The sequence below is a fragment of the Lissotriton helveticus genome, chromosome 8 (genome assembly GCF_964261635.1).
Source record: "Lissotriton helveticus chromosome 8, aLisHel1.1, whole genome shotgun sequence".
NCBI lineage: Eukaryota > Metazoa > Chordata > Amphibia > Caudata > Salamandridae > Lissotriton > Lissotriton helveticus.
The window spans coordinates 1,031,742,478-1,031,759,771 of NC_136069.1; the positions used below are offsets into that span (position 1 = coordinate 1,031,742,478).

The 17,294-nt window shown below is 46.3% G+C and overlaps 1 protein-coding gene across 1 annotated transcript in view; it reads right to left on the reverse strand.

Moving 5' to 3' along the window:
• Positions 1–469: 469 nt before the first annotated feature.
• LOC144773077 (toll-like receptor 7) overlaps positions 470–17,294 on the reverse strand; it is a 148,133-nt gene continuing 131,308 nt past the window's right edge. Inside the window, exon 2 of the mRNA XM_078657868.1 lies at positions 470–3,833. Coding sequence (XP_078513994.1) covers positions 690–3,833 — 3,144 coding nt within the window. The 3' untranslated portion in view covers positions 470–689. The remainder of the gene's footprint in view (positions 3,834–17,294) is intronic.

Here is a 17,294-nt window from a genome sequence, read left to right on the forward strand (position 1 = left end):
GACGGGCTCTCCGAGCCCGTTGGAATGACCGGTCGGATTCCTTTCCAACCGACATCATCATATTGGGTCGGGCAGAAATTAATCCGACCGGGTGATTACGAATCCTTAGGAATGGCTCAGACCGAGGGTCAGAGCCGTTTCCTAATGCATCGTAATAAGCCCTAAAAATGTCCACAGTTCTTCCATATTCTGGCTATCCCAACTCATAGTGGGGGGGGGAATATCGTACATAGGATTTACTAATCCCAATGGTACCAGAAATTACCAGGTGCAGGGATTCCTCCCCGTTCACATCTCTACTCGTGATAAGGCTTTAAGATGTTGACAATTTTGCTATCATGATGCAGAAATTTTCATTCAAGGTTCCGCTCATGACCATAATGTGTAAAGACTAAAACACTTTATCTCCCCATCCCTTTTTTGTGTCATCTGCCAACACCTGCAGCAGTAAGAGTTCGGATAAAGGATATTTGTGGAAGCCTGGAATAGAATTTATTTCCAGTTTTGATAGTCATTTTATTTTTTGCAGAAAGTTACTAATCAGAGGCATTGAATATTTGAATTGATAATGAGTCCGATTCTCAGACAAACATTATTTTTTTAGTCAAATACCAGCTCGCTCGCTCTTTTAGTGATAGCATGTTATAAGTAGTTATACATGGATCTTTCTGAAGACAAAACTGACTGGTCTAAGCAATCTCTTTGAAAAGTTTGTCATAGGTCATGTGATTGTCTCTTTGTAGTGCGGTTCTCAGGCAGTGCCAAAAGTAACACTGAGAGTGCGGGTTTGTAGGCCATTCCAAAACCGAACCTTTACATAGTCTCTTTCTTAACTTGAGATATTTAGAATTCTGCAGGGCCTTTTCTAGAAATATGAAGATAATCACATCCACATTTTCATCCATTAGACACTGGTGTGCCATGTAGAACGCTGTCTTGAAATGCCCACTTTGTGCATACTTTTTTGTAAGCACAAACACAGTTTTTCGACTCATGCGTATGCATTCAGAGAGGTTCTCAAAAATTGCTTGCCCCGGAACCCAATCTCTTTCTTCCAGGCACAAATTAATCTGTTTTCCTCCATGGACTTCAAGGTTTGTAACTAGTTCTTTATAAACCCATTCAGATGCAGGCACATCCTGTGTGTCATAGGCAATGAAGGCATCATAGCATTTGCCTGAGGAAGGCAAACGGCGGTAGCCTTTTAATTTGGCCGCACAGAAGTGGTAACTGTACCAAATGTCCCAGAAATACAAGTGGTTTGAGATAGCGATCACCATAATGCAAATAATTATTGATGCTGAGACAGAGTGCAGTACAACAAGCGGAAGATCTTCTTCACAGGTATAAAGATCCAGAAGAATTAAGCTTTTGTCTTTATGTGTCCCAGGGCCAGCACAGGTAACGTCTGTGGCAAGGCGGGGGACATAGACAGTTGTTTGGTTTAACCACCACACAAACCAAACTGCTTCACAATTGCACTTAAAAGGATTACCCTGAAGGATCAATGTGTCAAGTTTCGCGATCACATCCATTGGACAACTGGACTTATTGATTGTAGTTAAGCTGTTATCACTGAGGTCCAAGTAGCGCAATTGGAAAGCGCCACGCAGGAAATGCTCTTTTAGTTTCTTTATTTTGTTACCTTTTAAAATTAGCCTAGTAACTGTGGACGTGCAGTTGGACAACTCACGTGGTCCATTGACTAGCTCGTTGTTGCTCAAGTCCAAGACTTCTAGCTTTTTCAGAAAGATAAGTTGCCCCCAGTTGAACGACGTAAGTTTATTGTTGGCCAAGCAGAGCTCTGAAAGTTGGGGAGGCATGCCTTCAAAACTCCCTGGAGGAATAAAACTCAAGGAATTATAGGAAATATCTAATTTTCTTAGCTTTTTAAGATTCTTAAAGAAGGATTGATATCTTGCATCTCCATCTCTCCATAGAATATCAAGACGGTTTCCCTTAAATTCCAATATTTCCAGAGACGAACTATTCATACATTTATTGGTGGAGGAGGAGATTTCGTTCCTGTTCAAAAGCAGTTTCTTCAGAGAGGGCAAATAATTGGTAAAATTGAGCATATGTGTGATACCTTCTGCCAGAAAATAATGGTTGTTATTACTCAGGTCGAGCACCTCCAAATCTGTCAGTTCTTTAAAGGCAGCTGCAAACAAAAAATCAAGTCGGTTGTTTGAGAAATCCAGGTATTTTAACTGTTTTAAGTACTGAAGTTCACTACCATTCAAAGACTGGCCAATGGCATTGCCTGACAAGTTGAGACATTTGAAAGAGGAGACATGCTGGAAATCTTTGGCGTTGATGAAAAAAAGGTTATTGATGCTAAGGTCTAAGGTTTTTCCAAAGTCACGACAGTCCTCCTTTACAAAAGAAATAAATGGAATGTTCTCCTTGTCTTTGCTCTTGCATCTGCGTGCATTTTCATCATACATGAAGTAATGTGTGTCCTGAAGCCGTGCACTGCCGAAATAGTTCTCAGAATTTCTGGAATTTGAAAAAGAACCTTGATCAGATTCACTGGATGGAGATATTTTATTCCAAGATAGGTCTACAAATTCCAGAGCAGGGAAGTCCTGAAATAGGCTCAAATTTGCAACCTTAATAAAATTTGTACCCAGATCGAGTAGTGTTAGATTTTTGAGCGGGATCAGTGGTCTAAGATGTTCTATGGCAAGTTCTTTAAACACATACCCCCTTACCCGGAAACGTTCTAGGGACAACAAAGAGGAAAATGTAGTTGACAATTTCATAAATACAGGATACACTTGCAGATCATAATTAAAAGAAAAATCTAGCTCCTTAAGTTTGGGAATGAGCCTCAAAAAGTTGGCCTCTCCCATTTCATGTGCTAAAAAGTTTTGGGAAAGATCTAATACTTGTAGTTCTTTAGTGTTTGTAAACCAGGTGTTTGGTATTTTACGCAAACAATTGCTCCTAAGACGCAAAATTTTCAGATTTTTTAAGGAGCTAAATGCTTCAATGTGAATTTCAATTGCTGCATCGTTTGGGCAGGGGATACAAGGATAAGGTGCATTGTAACACCGTGGACAGTTGGCACTCAAGTCAAGAATTTCCAAGTGCGAAAGATTTTGAAAATCATTTTCTCTGATAGATTGAATAACGTTGTTGTAAAGATAGAGTTCCTTCAAAGTTGATGGTAACCTGCCAGGAACCTGTGTTATATTATTAGATTTTAAAGACAAAACTGATAAATTTGTGAGACTGTAAAAGGCATCATTCTCAATATAAAATGACACGTTGCAGGGATTGCGATAATAGCAGTTCTGGCCCAGGTAGAGGATTTCTAGATTTACTATATCTGTCAAATTGCCCTTGGTTATTGAAAAAATGCTGTTCGCTTCAAGACTTAGTAATTGCAAGTGTGAAGGTAGTCCGCGAGGAATTTCCAAGAGCTGGTTCCCATCTAAATATAGTGATTTTAAATACATGAGTGACGTGAAGCTGTTGTCCTCAATATAAAGTCTCTCAGTGCACACGTGGTTCTTTGGCCCCAACCGCACAGGAACGCAGTTGCATCTGAAATCAATCTCCACCAGCTGCTGGAGACGGAGAAAGGACTTCTTTGAAATATGTGGTATATGATTAATTGTGAGAGTCAAATTAGTGACGTTGGTGGGAATTTCCCTTGGAACCTCTGTCAGGCGGCGATCAGCACAGTCCACAAGTAAGGAAGCATCATCAGAAGATTCAATCACGTCACAAGGGAGGCTTTTGGGAAACCAGGAAGCTGCAGCGGAGTTTGGGCACAGGCACAGAAGAACAAGAAGGTGGCCTCGCAGGATAGTTGAGTACAGCAACTAAAAAACAGAAACAAATAGGAAGGGTTTTAACGGACTTTATTATTGTGACAGACGCTATGCATTTTAGTACCAGATAGAGGGTTTTTTAGCATGCAAATTACAAACCTGACTCTAGCCTAATAGGCTCTCGCCATACACCTCAAGTTTTAACCTTTTTAAATCTTTCACTAATGAGCCGTATTGTACATAGCATTTTTCTGGTCCCATGTTTCATCTCAATTTGAATTTTTTATGTATGAGTTGTATTGTCCGTCGCACTTTTATGGTCGTACAACAGAAATAACGTTTTGTATACACATATTTTAATATTGTACTCAGCTCAAGAGTTGCATTTCTGAACCATGTTTACGATGGCTCTTGAACCAAAAAACACAAAAGATAGGGCACTTTAAAGAGAATGAGGATACCCTTTTATTTGCGTGTTGTTTAATGAATATTATGTCATTCAATTATCTAAAACACATAACAAATTACATAGGTGTACTACATTTCATCAACAGTTTTTTTCTTTCGGGCAACTCTATGTCTGAGGCCAGGGCAGAGAATACTCGTTTTATTCTGTAGAAGTGGGAGGACATTACAATGGAGTTTGTGGACATGGACCACATACATGGACCACAACGAAAAGACAAACTGGGAAAAGGAAGAGGAAGAACAATAGAAAAAGTAGACGCTGGGGAGGGCAATACAAAGACATAACAAAACAGACACAGAGAAAATGATCAGTGACCAATTTGTAGATGACACATGTAACTAATCTCTCAGACATGGATTTAAATAAAGAAGAAGAAACATTTTTTGCTTTGGGACTATCTTTCTGCTCTACAACCAACTTTGATTACGCTCAAACCAGGATTGACTTTTTCCTTTTCATCAGAAAACGGAAACTACAGAAATACTTTAAGACAAAACCGGGTCAAATACAAGGCACCGATTCTAATACTCCAGTTTTAGAATCTCTACCAGAGGACGATCTAGCATTGATGCAGGACTTGGATGAATTACATGGAGGAACCCAACACACAAGGCCGGCAGAAGACTTGGCAGCAGAAATGGGATTGGACATGTTAGATCTGGGGGTCTCTAGTTGGCAGAGGTAGGTACCAATGTCCAAATAGGGACCCTTGCTTCTAGTCAGGGTAAGGGGGATACACACTTTAGATAACCCCTGCTCACCCCCTTGGTGGACTGGCACGAGCAGACAGGCTTATCAAAGGCAATGTGTAAAATATCTGTACCAACACTCACAGTAACACAGTGAAAACACCACAAATGGACTCCACACCAGTTTAGAAAAATAAACGTATTTAATCTAAACTAAACAAGACCAAACAACAAAAATCCAACATACACAGTTCAAGAATATGATTTTAAAAGTGTTCTAGGGTTTGCGTCAAAATAAGCCACAGTTGCGTCCCGTTTAGCCAAAAGTACCTTTAGATGCGACAAAAGTTCCAAGTGAAAGCTGCAGCGTTGAAAAACAAGGGATGCGTCACTCCTCAGACCCTGGGGAGGCAATGCGACAGCCCCGCTGGACGCAGCAGGCGTGTTGCGACTAATCCGCTCTGTATGGGGAGGGATGCGATACCTTGTATGGATTCCGGTGCGCAGGTTCCGTAGGAAGCGTCTTACAAAGGCATGATTAGACGACCTTTGGCACGGCAACGATCTCAGGTGCGGCGGCGATGAGCGGCGCAGGGTGGATCTTCTCCTCTTGCGGCATCCCGATGCGATGGCTCTGCGACGATGTTCTCAGCGACGTGATGCGGTCCGCAAGCAAGCGTTGCGGCATTCTCACCCAGCGATGACAGGCTCTGCGACGATGTTCGCAGCGACAGTAATCTTCCCGCACCGGAACGATGCGTTCCGCAAGCGAAGGGAGCGTCGTATCTTGCAGCGACAACAGGTGCTGCGACAATCTCGATCTTCGCGGCGGCAGGAATTTCTTCGCACTGTCGGGGTTGCGCACCGCAAGCGAGCGATGCGCGAACATTTGCAGATTGTCTTAGTTTCTCCTTGTCCAGCTTCCCAAACAGCAGGCACAACTTCCAGAGGCCCCTCATTCGGACTCAGCACTCCAGGAAGGGCAGAACTCTCTCAGCAGAGTTCAGGCAGGAAGCTGGGGGTGAAGTCCTTTTGTTCCTGGGACTTCTTAACAGGAGGCCAGCTCTCTTCAGGTGTCAGGACTCCCCTTGTAAGCTCCTGTTCTACTGTGATCACGGAGAAGAAAAAACAGAAAATGAAGATATATCCACATTGGAGAAGGTTAAATCCAGTGTGGAAGGCAATTTTACGAAGCATATTGGGGAGGATACAAGAGTTGCCAATTTGCCACATCAAGAGAACTCCAGGCACTTCCTGTTTGGGGTTCTCGGTCTAGATGTTAGTTGCGAGATTCTCCAAAAGACATTAATACGCATGCGCGAGTGATTAGCGGTGCACTTCAACTGTAATTCCAGTCAGGAGCGGTAGCGTTTCTTCTCGCTCAGACAGAACTTCTCTTCAGAGCGCAGAATTGTTGCCATAGTGATATTTCTTCAAAGAGCGCTTGATCTTGCAGCGCGGTTTATAGTCAAAGTCTTGTTTGTGTTTATGTATTTATATTAAGATTGTGAATTCTCACGGTTGCCGAATTTCTCTTCAGATCGGTGACAGTAAGACAGAAGAAGACTACAGGTATCGGAGATTCAGTGTGTGTGGAGTGAGGGTCAACTTCAGTGAAGAGAAGTTACCTTCAAATTCTCAAGTAAAAGTTTTATCGCTTCAGTATACATGCTTATCAGCATTCCAGTAGCGAGTTTGAGCAGAGACTTGTACACGCACTTGTCAGCATTCCAGTAGCGCGTTCGAGCAGAGACTTGTACACGTGCTTGTCAGCATTCCAGTAGCACGTTAGAGCAGAGACTTGTACACACGCTTGTCAGCATTCCAGTAGCGCTTTTGAGCAGAGACTTGTTTCCTCAGCAATTCAATATAAAATCTCATTCTGCCTTTTGTTGAAAACTCAGAAAACTCAGAAGCGCATGAGAGACAATTCCTAATTGAATGACTTTTATTGTATATTTTGGAACGCAGTAAAAAAGTTTAGCAACAGTTTAGAAGCTAATTTAGAATACAATATCCTGACAGAAAGAACTAGTGAAGACTCCATCTGGAACATTTAAAAGAAATATTCCTGAACTCTGAGTTGAAGGCTTCAAGTGATATTCACATTGAAAATGTAATTCTTCTGAATGACACTGAAAAAATATCTTTAGCATATTGAAAACTTCTCTCATATTTGTGTATCAAGTCAATTGAGTATTCTTCCAGTCAATGAGAAGTACAATATACTCAACAGAGAGAGGCTATCCTCAGAGTATTAAAGGTAATTAGGGACAGAGATAGTAGGTTCATATTAAAATGTAATATAGAAGTTTAGGGACAGAATTAATTGGTTGTGTTTTATTTCAGGCACCAGACCCACATCTTGGAGGAGGGCCATTTTCTGAGGCAGTCTCTCTTGTTTGTTATTCCCATCCCCCTTTTCCCCGGGCTGAGGTTGGGAGCAGTCTTGTTAGCCTGCTCTTAGCGTTCGTTGGAGGGATTTGGGAACAGTCTTCAGCTTCTGAGGAGATCGCCCAACCACGATCTGACAGATTGAAGTGCCACCTCTTCATTGAGGAATCAGATCTCCTCCTGAGCGAGATGGCTGAGGGAATAGATTTGAAGGCTTTAGCTACCATTTTAGATGGTATGCAGAAGCAATTAAATGATTCAGTTGAAGAAAATAAGGCATTAAGAGCAGAAATTAGAAGACCTAGTCAAGAGTCAATTCAAGTAAGACAAAAATTAGAAGAATTCACAACAGGGATGGTGTCAGGATCAGGAGTTAAGGGTCCTCAAGTTTTTTCAGGTGTTCAATCTCCCTCTGAAGTAGCAACTCAAGTAAATCATGCAGTCTCACCAATCATTCCTTTAGCTCCTCCAGAAAGATTTGGTGGGGATCCTCAGAAGGCGCAAATATTTTTAACCCAATGTTCACTACATTTTTTATGCAGGTCAGTCATTTTTTCTGAGGAGCAGTCAAAGGTGTCATTCATATTGTCTTATCTAATGGGCGATGCAGCTGCATGGTCAATGTCTTTGGTGTCTAAAAATAAAGGGGTGAAGTCCTTTTGTTCCTGGGACTTCTTAACAGGAGGCCAGCTGTCTTCAGTCCCTTGGAGATCTCTTCAAGCAAGGGGACTAAGCACCAACAAAGTCCTTCCCCTGTCCTTGGCAGCAAAGCAACTGCAGGTCAGCCCACAAACACACAGCAGGACAGTCCTTCCTCTTCAGTCTTACAGCTTTCTCCTTGGCAGAGGTTCCTTCTTGATTCCAGTATGATCTAACTTTCTGTAGTCTGGGGTCCTATACTCATAACCCAAAAAGTATTTGTTCCCTTTGTGCAGGAGGGCTCTGAGTCAAGGAACAACCAGTTCTGGGTGTTCCTTGAGCACTTTGTTTTCCTGGCTTCTTTCCTTTCAGAGAGAGAGGCAGGGTCGTCAGCCGCCCAGTAGGAGGTGGAGCCAGCATTGTGGAAGGCAGGCAGAGCTCTATTCAGACCCAGGTGCTGTCCCCTCCCACCACCCAGATGCAGATGAACCTATTCAGCCCAGGGATGACCCACTCAGCCTCTGGGAGCCACCCAGCTCCTGTCACTCACAAACCAGACAGTCAATTCACAAACAGGCCAAGGCACACAGAAAGGTCAGACAAGAAAACAGCCACTTTCTAAAAGTGCTGTTTTCAAACACAGGATTTAAAAAACATCTTTCCTAAAAGATGTGTTATTAAATTCTGAGTTCAGGGATACCAGACTTATGTCCTATCTTGCTCCTATGGGAAGATATGCAGGTAACCATTATACACAGCATTTTCCATTATAGATATGGGCAAGATAGCCTTACAATAGTGAAACATGAAAATGGCTGTTATCCACTACCAGAGCATGTCACCCACACTAGTATATGCTCTACCTTTCATACACACTGAACCCTGCCCAGGGGGGTACCTTGGGCCTTCCATAGGGGTGTCCAATGTGTACAGAAAGGGAAGGGTTAGGCCTGGTCAGTGGGGACACTGGCCAGGTTGACATGCCAGTCCACAGACTGCGCACAGGCACTGCGGTGGCAGGCCTGAGAAACCATTTTAGGGCTACTCATGTCGGTGGCACAATCAGTGCTGCAGGCCCACTAGTTGCATTTGAATCACCTGCCCTGGCACACTCAGTGCACTTTACTAGGGACTTCCTGGTAACACAAATATGCCAATCAAGTATAACCAATCACAATTACAATTTACTCAGGGAGCACTTGCACTTTGACACTGATCAGCAGTGGCAAAGTTCCCAAAGCATCTAAACCAGCAAAAACGAAAACCAGCACAGCGTCAAATATACAGGAGGTAGAGGCAAAAAGACAGGGGAAACAACGCCAAAGACGCCAGGTCTAACGCGTGTCCCCTCTAGCTGAAAGTTGGGAGAACTGCCTACCCTCTCAGGAGTTCTCTTCACTAAGGCGGAAAAACCTGGGCAGACCATCAGCGTTGGCGTTTTCTGTACCAGGGCGGTGTTCTACCGCAAAGTCCATTCCCTGTAGGGAGCTGGACCACCTCAACAGTTTTGGGTTCTCACCCCTCATTTGCATCAACCATCTGAGAGGCCTGTGGTCTGTCTGAGCCCAGAAGTGAGTCCCAAACAAGTAGGGCCTCAGCTTCTTCAGAGCTCAGACCACAGCAAAAGCTTCCCTTTCAATTGCACTCCACCTCTGTTCCCTGGGAAGTAGCCTTCTTCTAATGAAAGCTACAGGTTGGTCCAAGCCCTCGTCGTTGATCTGTGAGAGTATTGCTCTCACACCATGCTCTGAAGCATCTTTCTGCGCTATGAACTCACTGGAGAAGTCAGGTGCCTTGGGCACAGGCTCTGTGCACATGGCAGTCTTCAGGGCATCAAAAGCTGTTTGACAGGCATCGGTCCAATTCACTCTCCTGGGCTGCTTCCTTGAAGTCAGCTCTGTCAAGGGGGCAACAATGGTGCCATATCCCTTGACAAACCGTCGGTAATACCCGGTGAGACCTAAGAAGGCTCTCACCTCTGTCTGGTTCTTGGGGGGCTCCCAAGCCAGAATGGTATCAATCTTTGCCTGTAGGGGCACCACCTGGCCGCTCCCTACCTGGTGTCCCAAGTACATCACAGATCCCTGCCCTATCCGGCACTTACTGGCCTTGATAGTGAGGCCTGCCCTTTGCAGAGCCTTCAACACTTCACAGAGGTGTTGCAAGTGTTCTTGCCATGTGGATCTGAACCCAACAATGTCGTCCAGGTATGTGGTGCTGAATTCCTCCAGCCCGGACAGTACCTGGTTGACCAGTTTCTAAAATGTGGCAGGGGCGTTCTTCAACCCAAAGGGCATGACACGGAACTGGAAGTGCCCCACAGGCGTTGAAAACGCAGACCTCTCTTTGGCCCCCTCAGTTAAGGCAATCTGCCAATACCCAGATGTTAGGTCAAACGTACTGAGGTACTGGGCAGCTAACAACCGATCAATGAGCTCATCAGCTCTGGGGATGGAGTGTGCGTCAATCTTAGTGACCGCATTGAGCCCACGGTAGTCCACACAAAACCGGAGTGCTGGAGTGGCAACGGGCGCAGCAGCTTTTGGCACTAATATCACTGGGCTAGCCCAAGGGCTGCTGGAGGGCTCAATTACCCCTAGCGCCAACATCTTGGAAACCTCTTCCTTGATGCTGGCCCTGACCTTGTCAGCTACCCTGTAAAATTTCTGTTTCACAGGTAGACTGTCTCCAGTGTCCACATCATGGACGCCCCAATTGGTGACACCTGGGGTCAGAGAGAACAGGGAGGCAAACTGACCCAACACCTGGCGACAGTCCCTCTGCTGTTCTGGGGTCAGGGTGGGTGAGAGGACCACACCATCCACTGACCAGTCTTGCTCCTTGGCTGCCAGGAGGTAAGGAAGAGGGTCACTTTCCTCTTCCATTCCAGCATCTGTAGCCAGGAGCATTGTCACATCAGTCCTCTCAAAGTTGGGTTTGAGGCAGTTCACATGTAAGACCCTCAGGGGCTGGGGGCACTAGGTGGTGCACTTGCGAATGGCCGCCTTTGTGTGAGGCTCTCGCTGCCCGGCGGACATTATCCTATAATTATCCTTTTACAAGACATCTTTAAGGGAATCTAAGGCGTCCATTTGACTTGGCTGCCCCTCCGGTTGCTGCATGGTGGAAATCGCGCAAATCGGCTGCACCCTGCGCCCGAGAAGTGCTGCCGAAGTTTAACCAGGAGAGCCCTGTGGAGCTTCACACATGCAAGCGCCGGCCTGAGAGGCTGGGTCAGCCCGCGGCTGCACACGTGACATCCAGGCCGCACGAACTGTTGGTCTACGAGCAGGAGGAAGGCGCACCCTGCACCTCTGTTGAGCGGGAATAGGTGCCTGTGAGCGCCGCGGAAGACGGCTCGGCATCTGCGGCCCTCGCTCCCGAGTTGATGAAGTGATACGAACAGGGCACCGGGCGCTGGCGGTGAGTGGGGGGGCGCGGTGGTCCTAATTATATGCTGGGGCTGCCTTGGACTTGAAGAGAGACGAGGGGGTACCTGAGATCTTTGTGCTCCCCCCCCCGGTGAACACGCATGTAAAGGACAGCTAAACCTTGTAAACTGTTTGGCGACACTTGTAGGCTGCCCTGGCTGACTTGCACCATAGCGGCCGCAAACACTATGCATCAGCTCGCCCCATAATCAGCGGTGCCCGGAGGGACAAACTGAGGGACACCCTGACATTGGCGGGATTGCGCATTCGGCTGGGTAGCATCCGAAAGTGGCTCAACGGCGGTAACTCCTTGGGGATTGGAGTAGATGAAGTATCACTAGGCGGCCAAGCAACGCACCTGAAACGGTTGCAACCCTAATTATGAAGAGGCCTGGATGTCTCCTGGCATGTGACATACATTTCATTTTAGCTAATAATTCCTTAGACCCTTCACAGTTCGGGTTCAGAGCCTTTCACAGTACTGAGCTGACTTTAATAAAATCTATGAAGGAGATCAGAGAGGCCGTGGATAGGGGAGGAAGTGCCATCTTAATCCCCCTGGACCTATCCGCGGCCTTTGATACAGTCCATCATGGGGTCTTGCTGAATCGGCTCGCGGACATTGGAGTTAAGGGTTTAGCAAGGAAACTGCTACACTCCTTTCTGGCAGATAGGTCCCAGACCGTGGATCTCGATGGGAACGTTTCTTACCCCTTCTCGCTCCCTAGTGGGGTGCCACAGGGCTCATCTCTGAACCCTACCCTTTTTAATATCTATGTGGTTTCCTTGGCCAATATCATCCGGTCATTTGGGTTCCAGCTCACCTCCTATGCTGATGACACACAGATTGTGTTGTCGCTTAGGGAGGGAGCGGAAAGAGAGGCAGGAGAAAGGTTTCAGAAATGCATGAGCTCCATTTCCATCTGGATGTCAGCCAATTGTCTAAAGCTTAACTTAGCTAAAACGGAGGTCATAAAGTTCGGCAACAATCCCCGGGTTTGGACACCAGACTGTTGGCCGGTAGAGCTGGGATCTTGCCCAATACCTTCCAGGAAAGCCAAAAATCTGGGAGTCTTAGTGGACAACAAAGTCACTATGGAGGACCAAGTGAACCATGTGACTTCATCCTGCTTCATGGTCCTTAGAATAATAAAAAAAATCAAGCTCTTCCTCTCAGCTAGCAACCTAAGGACGGTCGTTACGGCCTTGATCTTGTCCCGGCTGGACTATTGCAACAGTCTTTATCTTAATGTACAAAAACAACACTTGTACAAGTTGCAATTGGTCCAGAATGCAGCAGTCAGATTACTGTCGGATACGGCAAGGTTTGCATCGGTCAGAGGTGAGCTGAGGAAATTATACTGGCTCCCTATCCCGCTGAGAGCTCGGTTTAAGGCCCTTTGTGTGGTCTTTAAAGCAGTGAATGGCATTGGCCCGGAATTTCTTAAGCACAGACTCTCATGGTATGTTCCTAGTAGAACCCTGCGTTCTTCTAGCTCTAAACTTGTTCAAACATCCATGTTCAAGAAAACAAATTGGGGAGGCAGAAGTTTCTTTCACTGCGCCTCCGAAGCGTGGAACGAACTCCCATTCCAATTAAGAAATGCCTCTAATTTAATCTCCTTTCGCATGGGTCTGAAAACATGGCTTTTCTCTCAATAACTATCTTCCGCTCTCTCAGGTAACCCAGTTCCTAGCGCCAGGACACCCCTGGTTAACAGCGCGCTTTATGAGAATAAATAAGATAACATAACATAACATAACATAACATAACATACACGACGATATTGGAAGTGAGGGGAAGCCTCGCGGTTGACATGAGACGCGGAGGAGGACACAGTGAATACTCGATAAAACTGCGGCAAAGAGCTGACCCGGGGTCCCCTCAGAGCATCACAGAGAGGAATGTCTGTCTGTTAATCGTCAGGCCCTGTGGCGCACTTCAGTTTTTTGAAACACCATTGTCCCCACTGCTGGGGAACTCGACCCACAAGCCTCGGTGTGAAATACTTAGCCCATAGTGTGGCGGCACCTGCAGACCCAGGGACAACATGGGCAAAACGCGAGACAACCAAAACGTCCCTTCAAGGCTATTAAGAGGAATACCCGTGCAGGGCAGGAATGGCAGGAGCAAGAGATTGGTATAGGGTCACAGGAAGAACCCTTTGGACACTCCACAGAGGTGCAAGACATATTACGCGAGGTCCGCCAGGGATTTGCCACAATAGTGGACAAGGTCGACAGGATGTCGTCGAGGATGGATGCCATCGCTCATAAACTGGATGGGCATGATGAGAGGCTCAAGGACACGGAACGACGCATTTCGGACTCAGAAGACACGACTGCCAGACACGCATCGCAGCTCTCTCGCATGGATAATTTATTGAGGGTCATTGCTGCATAGAACGAGGACTTGGAAGCGCGCAGTAGGCGCAATAATATTCGCATTTTAGGCATACCGGAAACGACCAATACTGGACGTGTGGAAGACTACGTAGAAAAGCTGCTGCTAATTGGATCGGAGGCCTTCTCTAATCAATTTATCGTGGAGCGAGCTAACAGGTTGCTAGGACTCAGGCCCAAGCCTGGAGACACTCCGAGACCCATAATTGCTAGACTCCTAAATAAGCATGAGCGTAAAATCCGTTCCGCTCGCGGATTTTGCGGATTTTCGGTAAATTCGCAATCCGCGAACTCTCGCGAACTTACCGAAAATTCTTAAATCCGTGCGAAGCGGATTTTTTTGCTTGGTCGCACTTGCCAACTAGAATACTATACAATTTCGCGGGAGTAAACACTTGCGAAAACGTAGATGCGGCGGGCAGCGACAATCTCGCAATTGCGAGATTGCAAAATTTGCAATTTCGCACAAGAAATCCACCAGCAGGCAGCATAAACCTTGAAAATTATGATTTTCATCAGAATAACTCCTCAGGTTGACATTTGCCTGCACTTTTTTTTGCAAGGAGTCCATTTTTGGTGGGACTAAGGACGTGCCCCACAGTCTCCAACTTCCTGTTCCTGTCCAGCAGGCTCCTCTCAGTGCTTTCTTCATGTGCTGGTCACTTTGATTTGGATCTTGACCTGGAAGCACTCAGCAGGTGCAAAAGTTCAATCTTATCATTAGTAACCATTCCCTGTAGTGCCTGGAAGGATGACTTTTTGTGGATGCTGCTGGATATTTGGATTTTTGCAAAACTGAAAGCACTGAGCAGGTGCAAAAGTTCAATCTTATCATTAGTAACCATTCCCTGTTGTGCTTCCTGAGGGGCCCCTTCAGAGTTCAGTTGCCGACTTGCAACTATTCTATGACCCTGCTCTGACCCTCACAGCAGGCTCAGAGAAAGCAATTACAGATAAGGAAGCAGGTTCCAGCCAGGAAGTTCAAATTCAGTAACACATTAATCAGCCCCTAATTCATTTATGTCAGTTGAGGCAGGGCAGGTGTGCTTTTCCACCCATAATCTACAGTGATGAACTAGAGGGTGGCATGGGTGAGCCAGAGGGTGGCATGGGTGAGCCAGAGGGTGGCATGGGTGAGCCAGAGGGTGGCAGTGGTGAAACAGAGGGTGGGAGTGGTGAAACAGAGGGTGCTGTGATGAACCAGATGTAGAAACAACATGTTCGCGACCGTTGCTACCCGAAAAGTAAGTTCGCATTTGCGAACTGGTACAAAATCCTCGCGAACTGGCAGAAATCCTTGCGAACACAAAAAAAATTAAAAATCCACAAATTCGTGAGAGTTCGCGGATTTTGCGGATTGCGAATCCGTAAATCCGCAATTTCGCGGATTGCCAATTCGCAAAATCCGCCCATGCTTACTCCTAAACTAGAGAGACCGGGATGTAGCGTTGAGGGCAGCACGTAGCAAGCAAACACTATCATACGATGGAAACTCCTTCTCTATTTATCCTGATTTCACACCTATAGTACAAGAGGAGAAACGTAAATTTATTGATGTCAAGACAAAGTTGCGAAAGGCCCAGATAGACTATGCCCTCCTCTATCCCGCACGACTGAGAGTTACACATCAAGGCAAGCAAAGATTCTTCACAAAGCCACAACAGGTGGATGAATTTCTCAAGCACCTTAAAAAATCGGACAGAGCTGGGGCTGGAAGGGAGGACCCTCGGCAGTCCCCAAAGGCATGAGAGGATGGAGAAGAACAGTGATGGGCCCTCTGAATATCATGGAACTGGAAACGGACTGCTGTACCTGCGATTTGTGTCAGGAATGCTGGGGAGGCGGTCCTAATGGTAAATATATGTTTCCACTGAGCAATATACCCTGAGGTGGCTAACGACCACTCGCCGGGCCCCCTTTTGCCCAATAGAGCTGCAGCTTCGGCTGCGACTTGCACTGAGGGCGTAGGGTTGCTGTGTAGCCACCTAGATATGACCCCTCGAGGGAAGTGCCCCAGGCTACCTTGCCACATATGTTTGGTGGGGATTGCATTCTATTTCTTGTTGGGAGAAGAGCGGGGGTGGGGTGGGTGGGTATATAATACTGGCATGTTTGGGTTGCTTCAGTGGGTGGGGCGGGGGGAACAGGGGGGTCAATGGAGGTTGTATGTTGTAAGGGAGGTTGAGATACACAGCATAGAGTTTGTAGCATACATAGCGAATGTGCAGGTGATTGGAGCAATAGGCAAACCGCGATCGACATTGTATTTCACATGGTGTTGGAAACCCAAGTGCTACAGAGCGTGGCTTGGTGTTTTTTGTAGTATGTACATATGGCTAGCAGCGTAGGGACGCAATTGAATGTCATTACGTGGAACGTCAGAGGGCTAGGAGACCCGAGAAAGAAGCGGCAGGTATTAGCTTATCTGGACAGACACCAAGCGCATATAGCAATGCTGCAGGAAACTCACTTTACACCCCAGAAGGCTGCTACGTTCGCATCTAGATGGGCTGCACACAGAGTTTTCTCCTCATACTCCAGCTTTCCTAGAGGTACAGCTATATTAGTTAAGAAACAGGTACCCTTTCATTTGGCTGGGGCATCCAGTGATGACCAGGGGAGGTATTGCTTGGCTTGGGGGCGCCTGTGTTTGGAATCGGTCACTTTGATGTCTTGTTCTCGGCCAAATGTAGATGCCCCAGATTTCTTTTCCTCCTTATGGAAAGTGATAAACGACATCGGCTCAAATCACATTATCTGGGGTGGAGACTTTAATGTTACCTATGCTCCGAATCTGGACAGATCGCATCCTGCTCCACATCATCACACTAAAGCAAGCATCATACTCAAAGATATTATCACAGATACTCACTTACTAGATGCGTGGAGGCACATACATCCCTCAAAACGGGAGGGGACACACTTTACAGCACATGCCGCAACCTGGGCATGACTTGATTATTGGATTGTATCCCGGGGACTGGGACCTGCTGTCCGTACAGTGCAGCACTTAGCTAGGACATATTCCGATCATGCACCCGTCAAAATCGCACTCTCTTCGGCGGATTTTAACCCCCCGTGCGGCGCTTGGCGACCTAACTCACGTATGCTATTAGACACAGTCTTTCACGAAGAGCTCTGCGAAGAGATTCAGGATTTTTTTGCACGCAACAAAGGATCGGTGCAGAGCGTTGAGACCGTTTGGGAAGCATTTAAGGTTACATTGAGAGGATTTTGCATATCTAAAGGGATGGGTGTGCTCAAAGACATTACCAATACACTTCACAGACTTGAACGGGAACTTAGGGCACTAGAGGCAACACTGATGCTAGCGCCAGGGCAGGATGCACAGAGGGAGTTCAGGATTAAACTTACTGAATACACAGAGGAGGCGCAGAGAGAAATGCGGTTTAGGGATAAACACTGGACAGCCCGCCGATATGGGGTAGGGGAGCACCCGGGTAAGACTTTAGCGGACACGATAAGG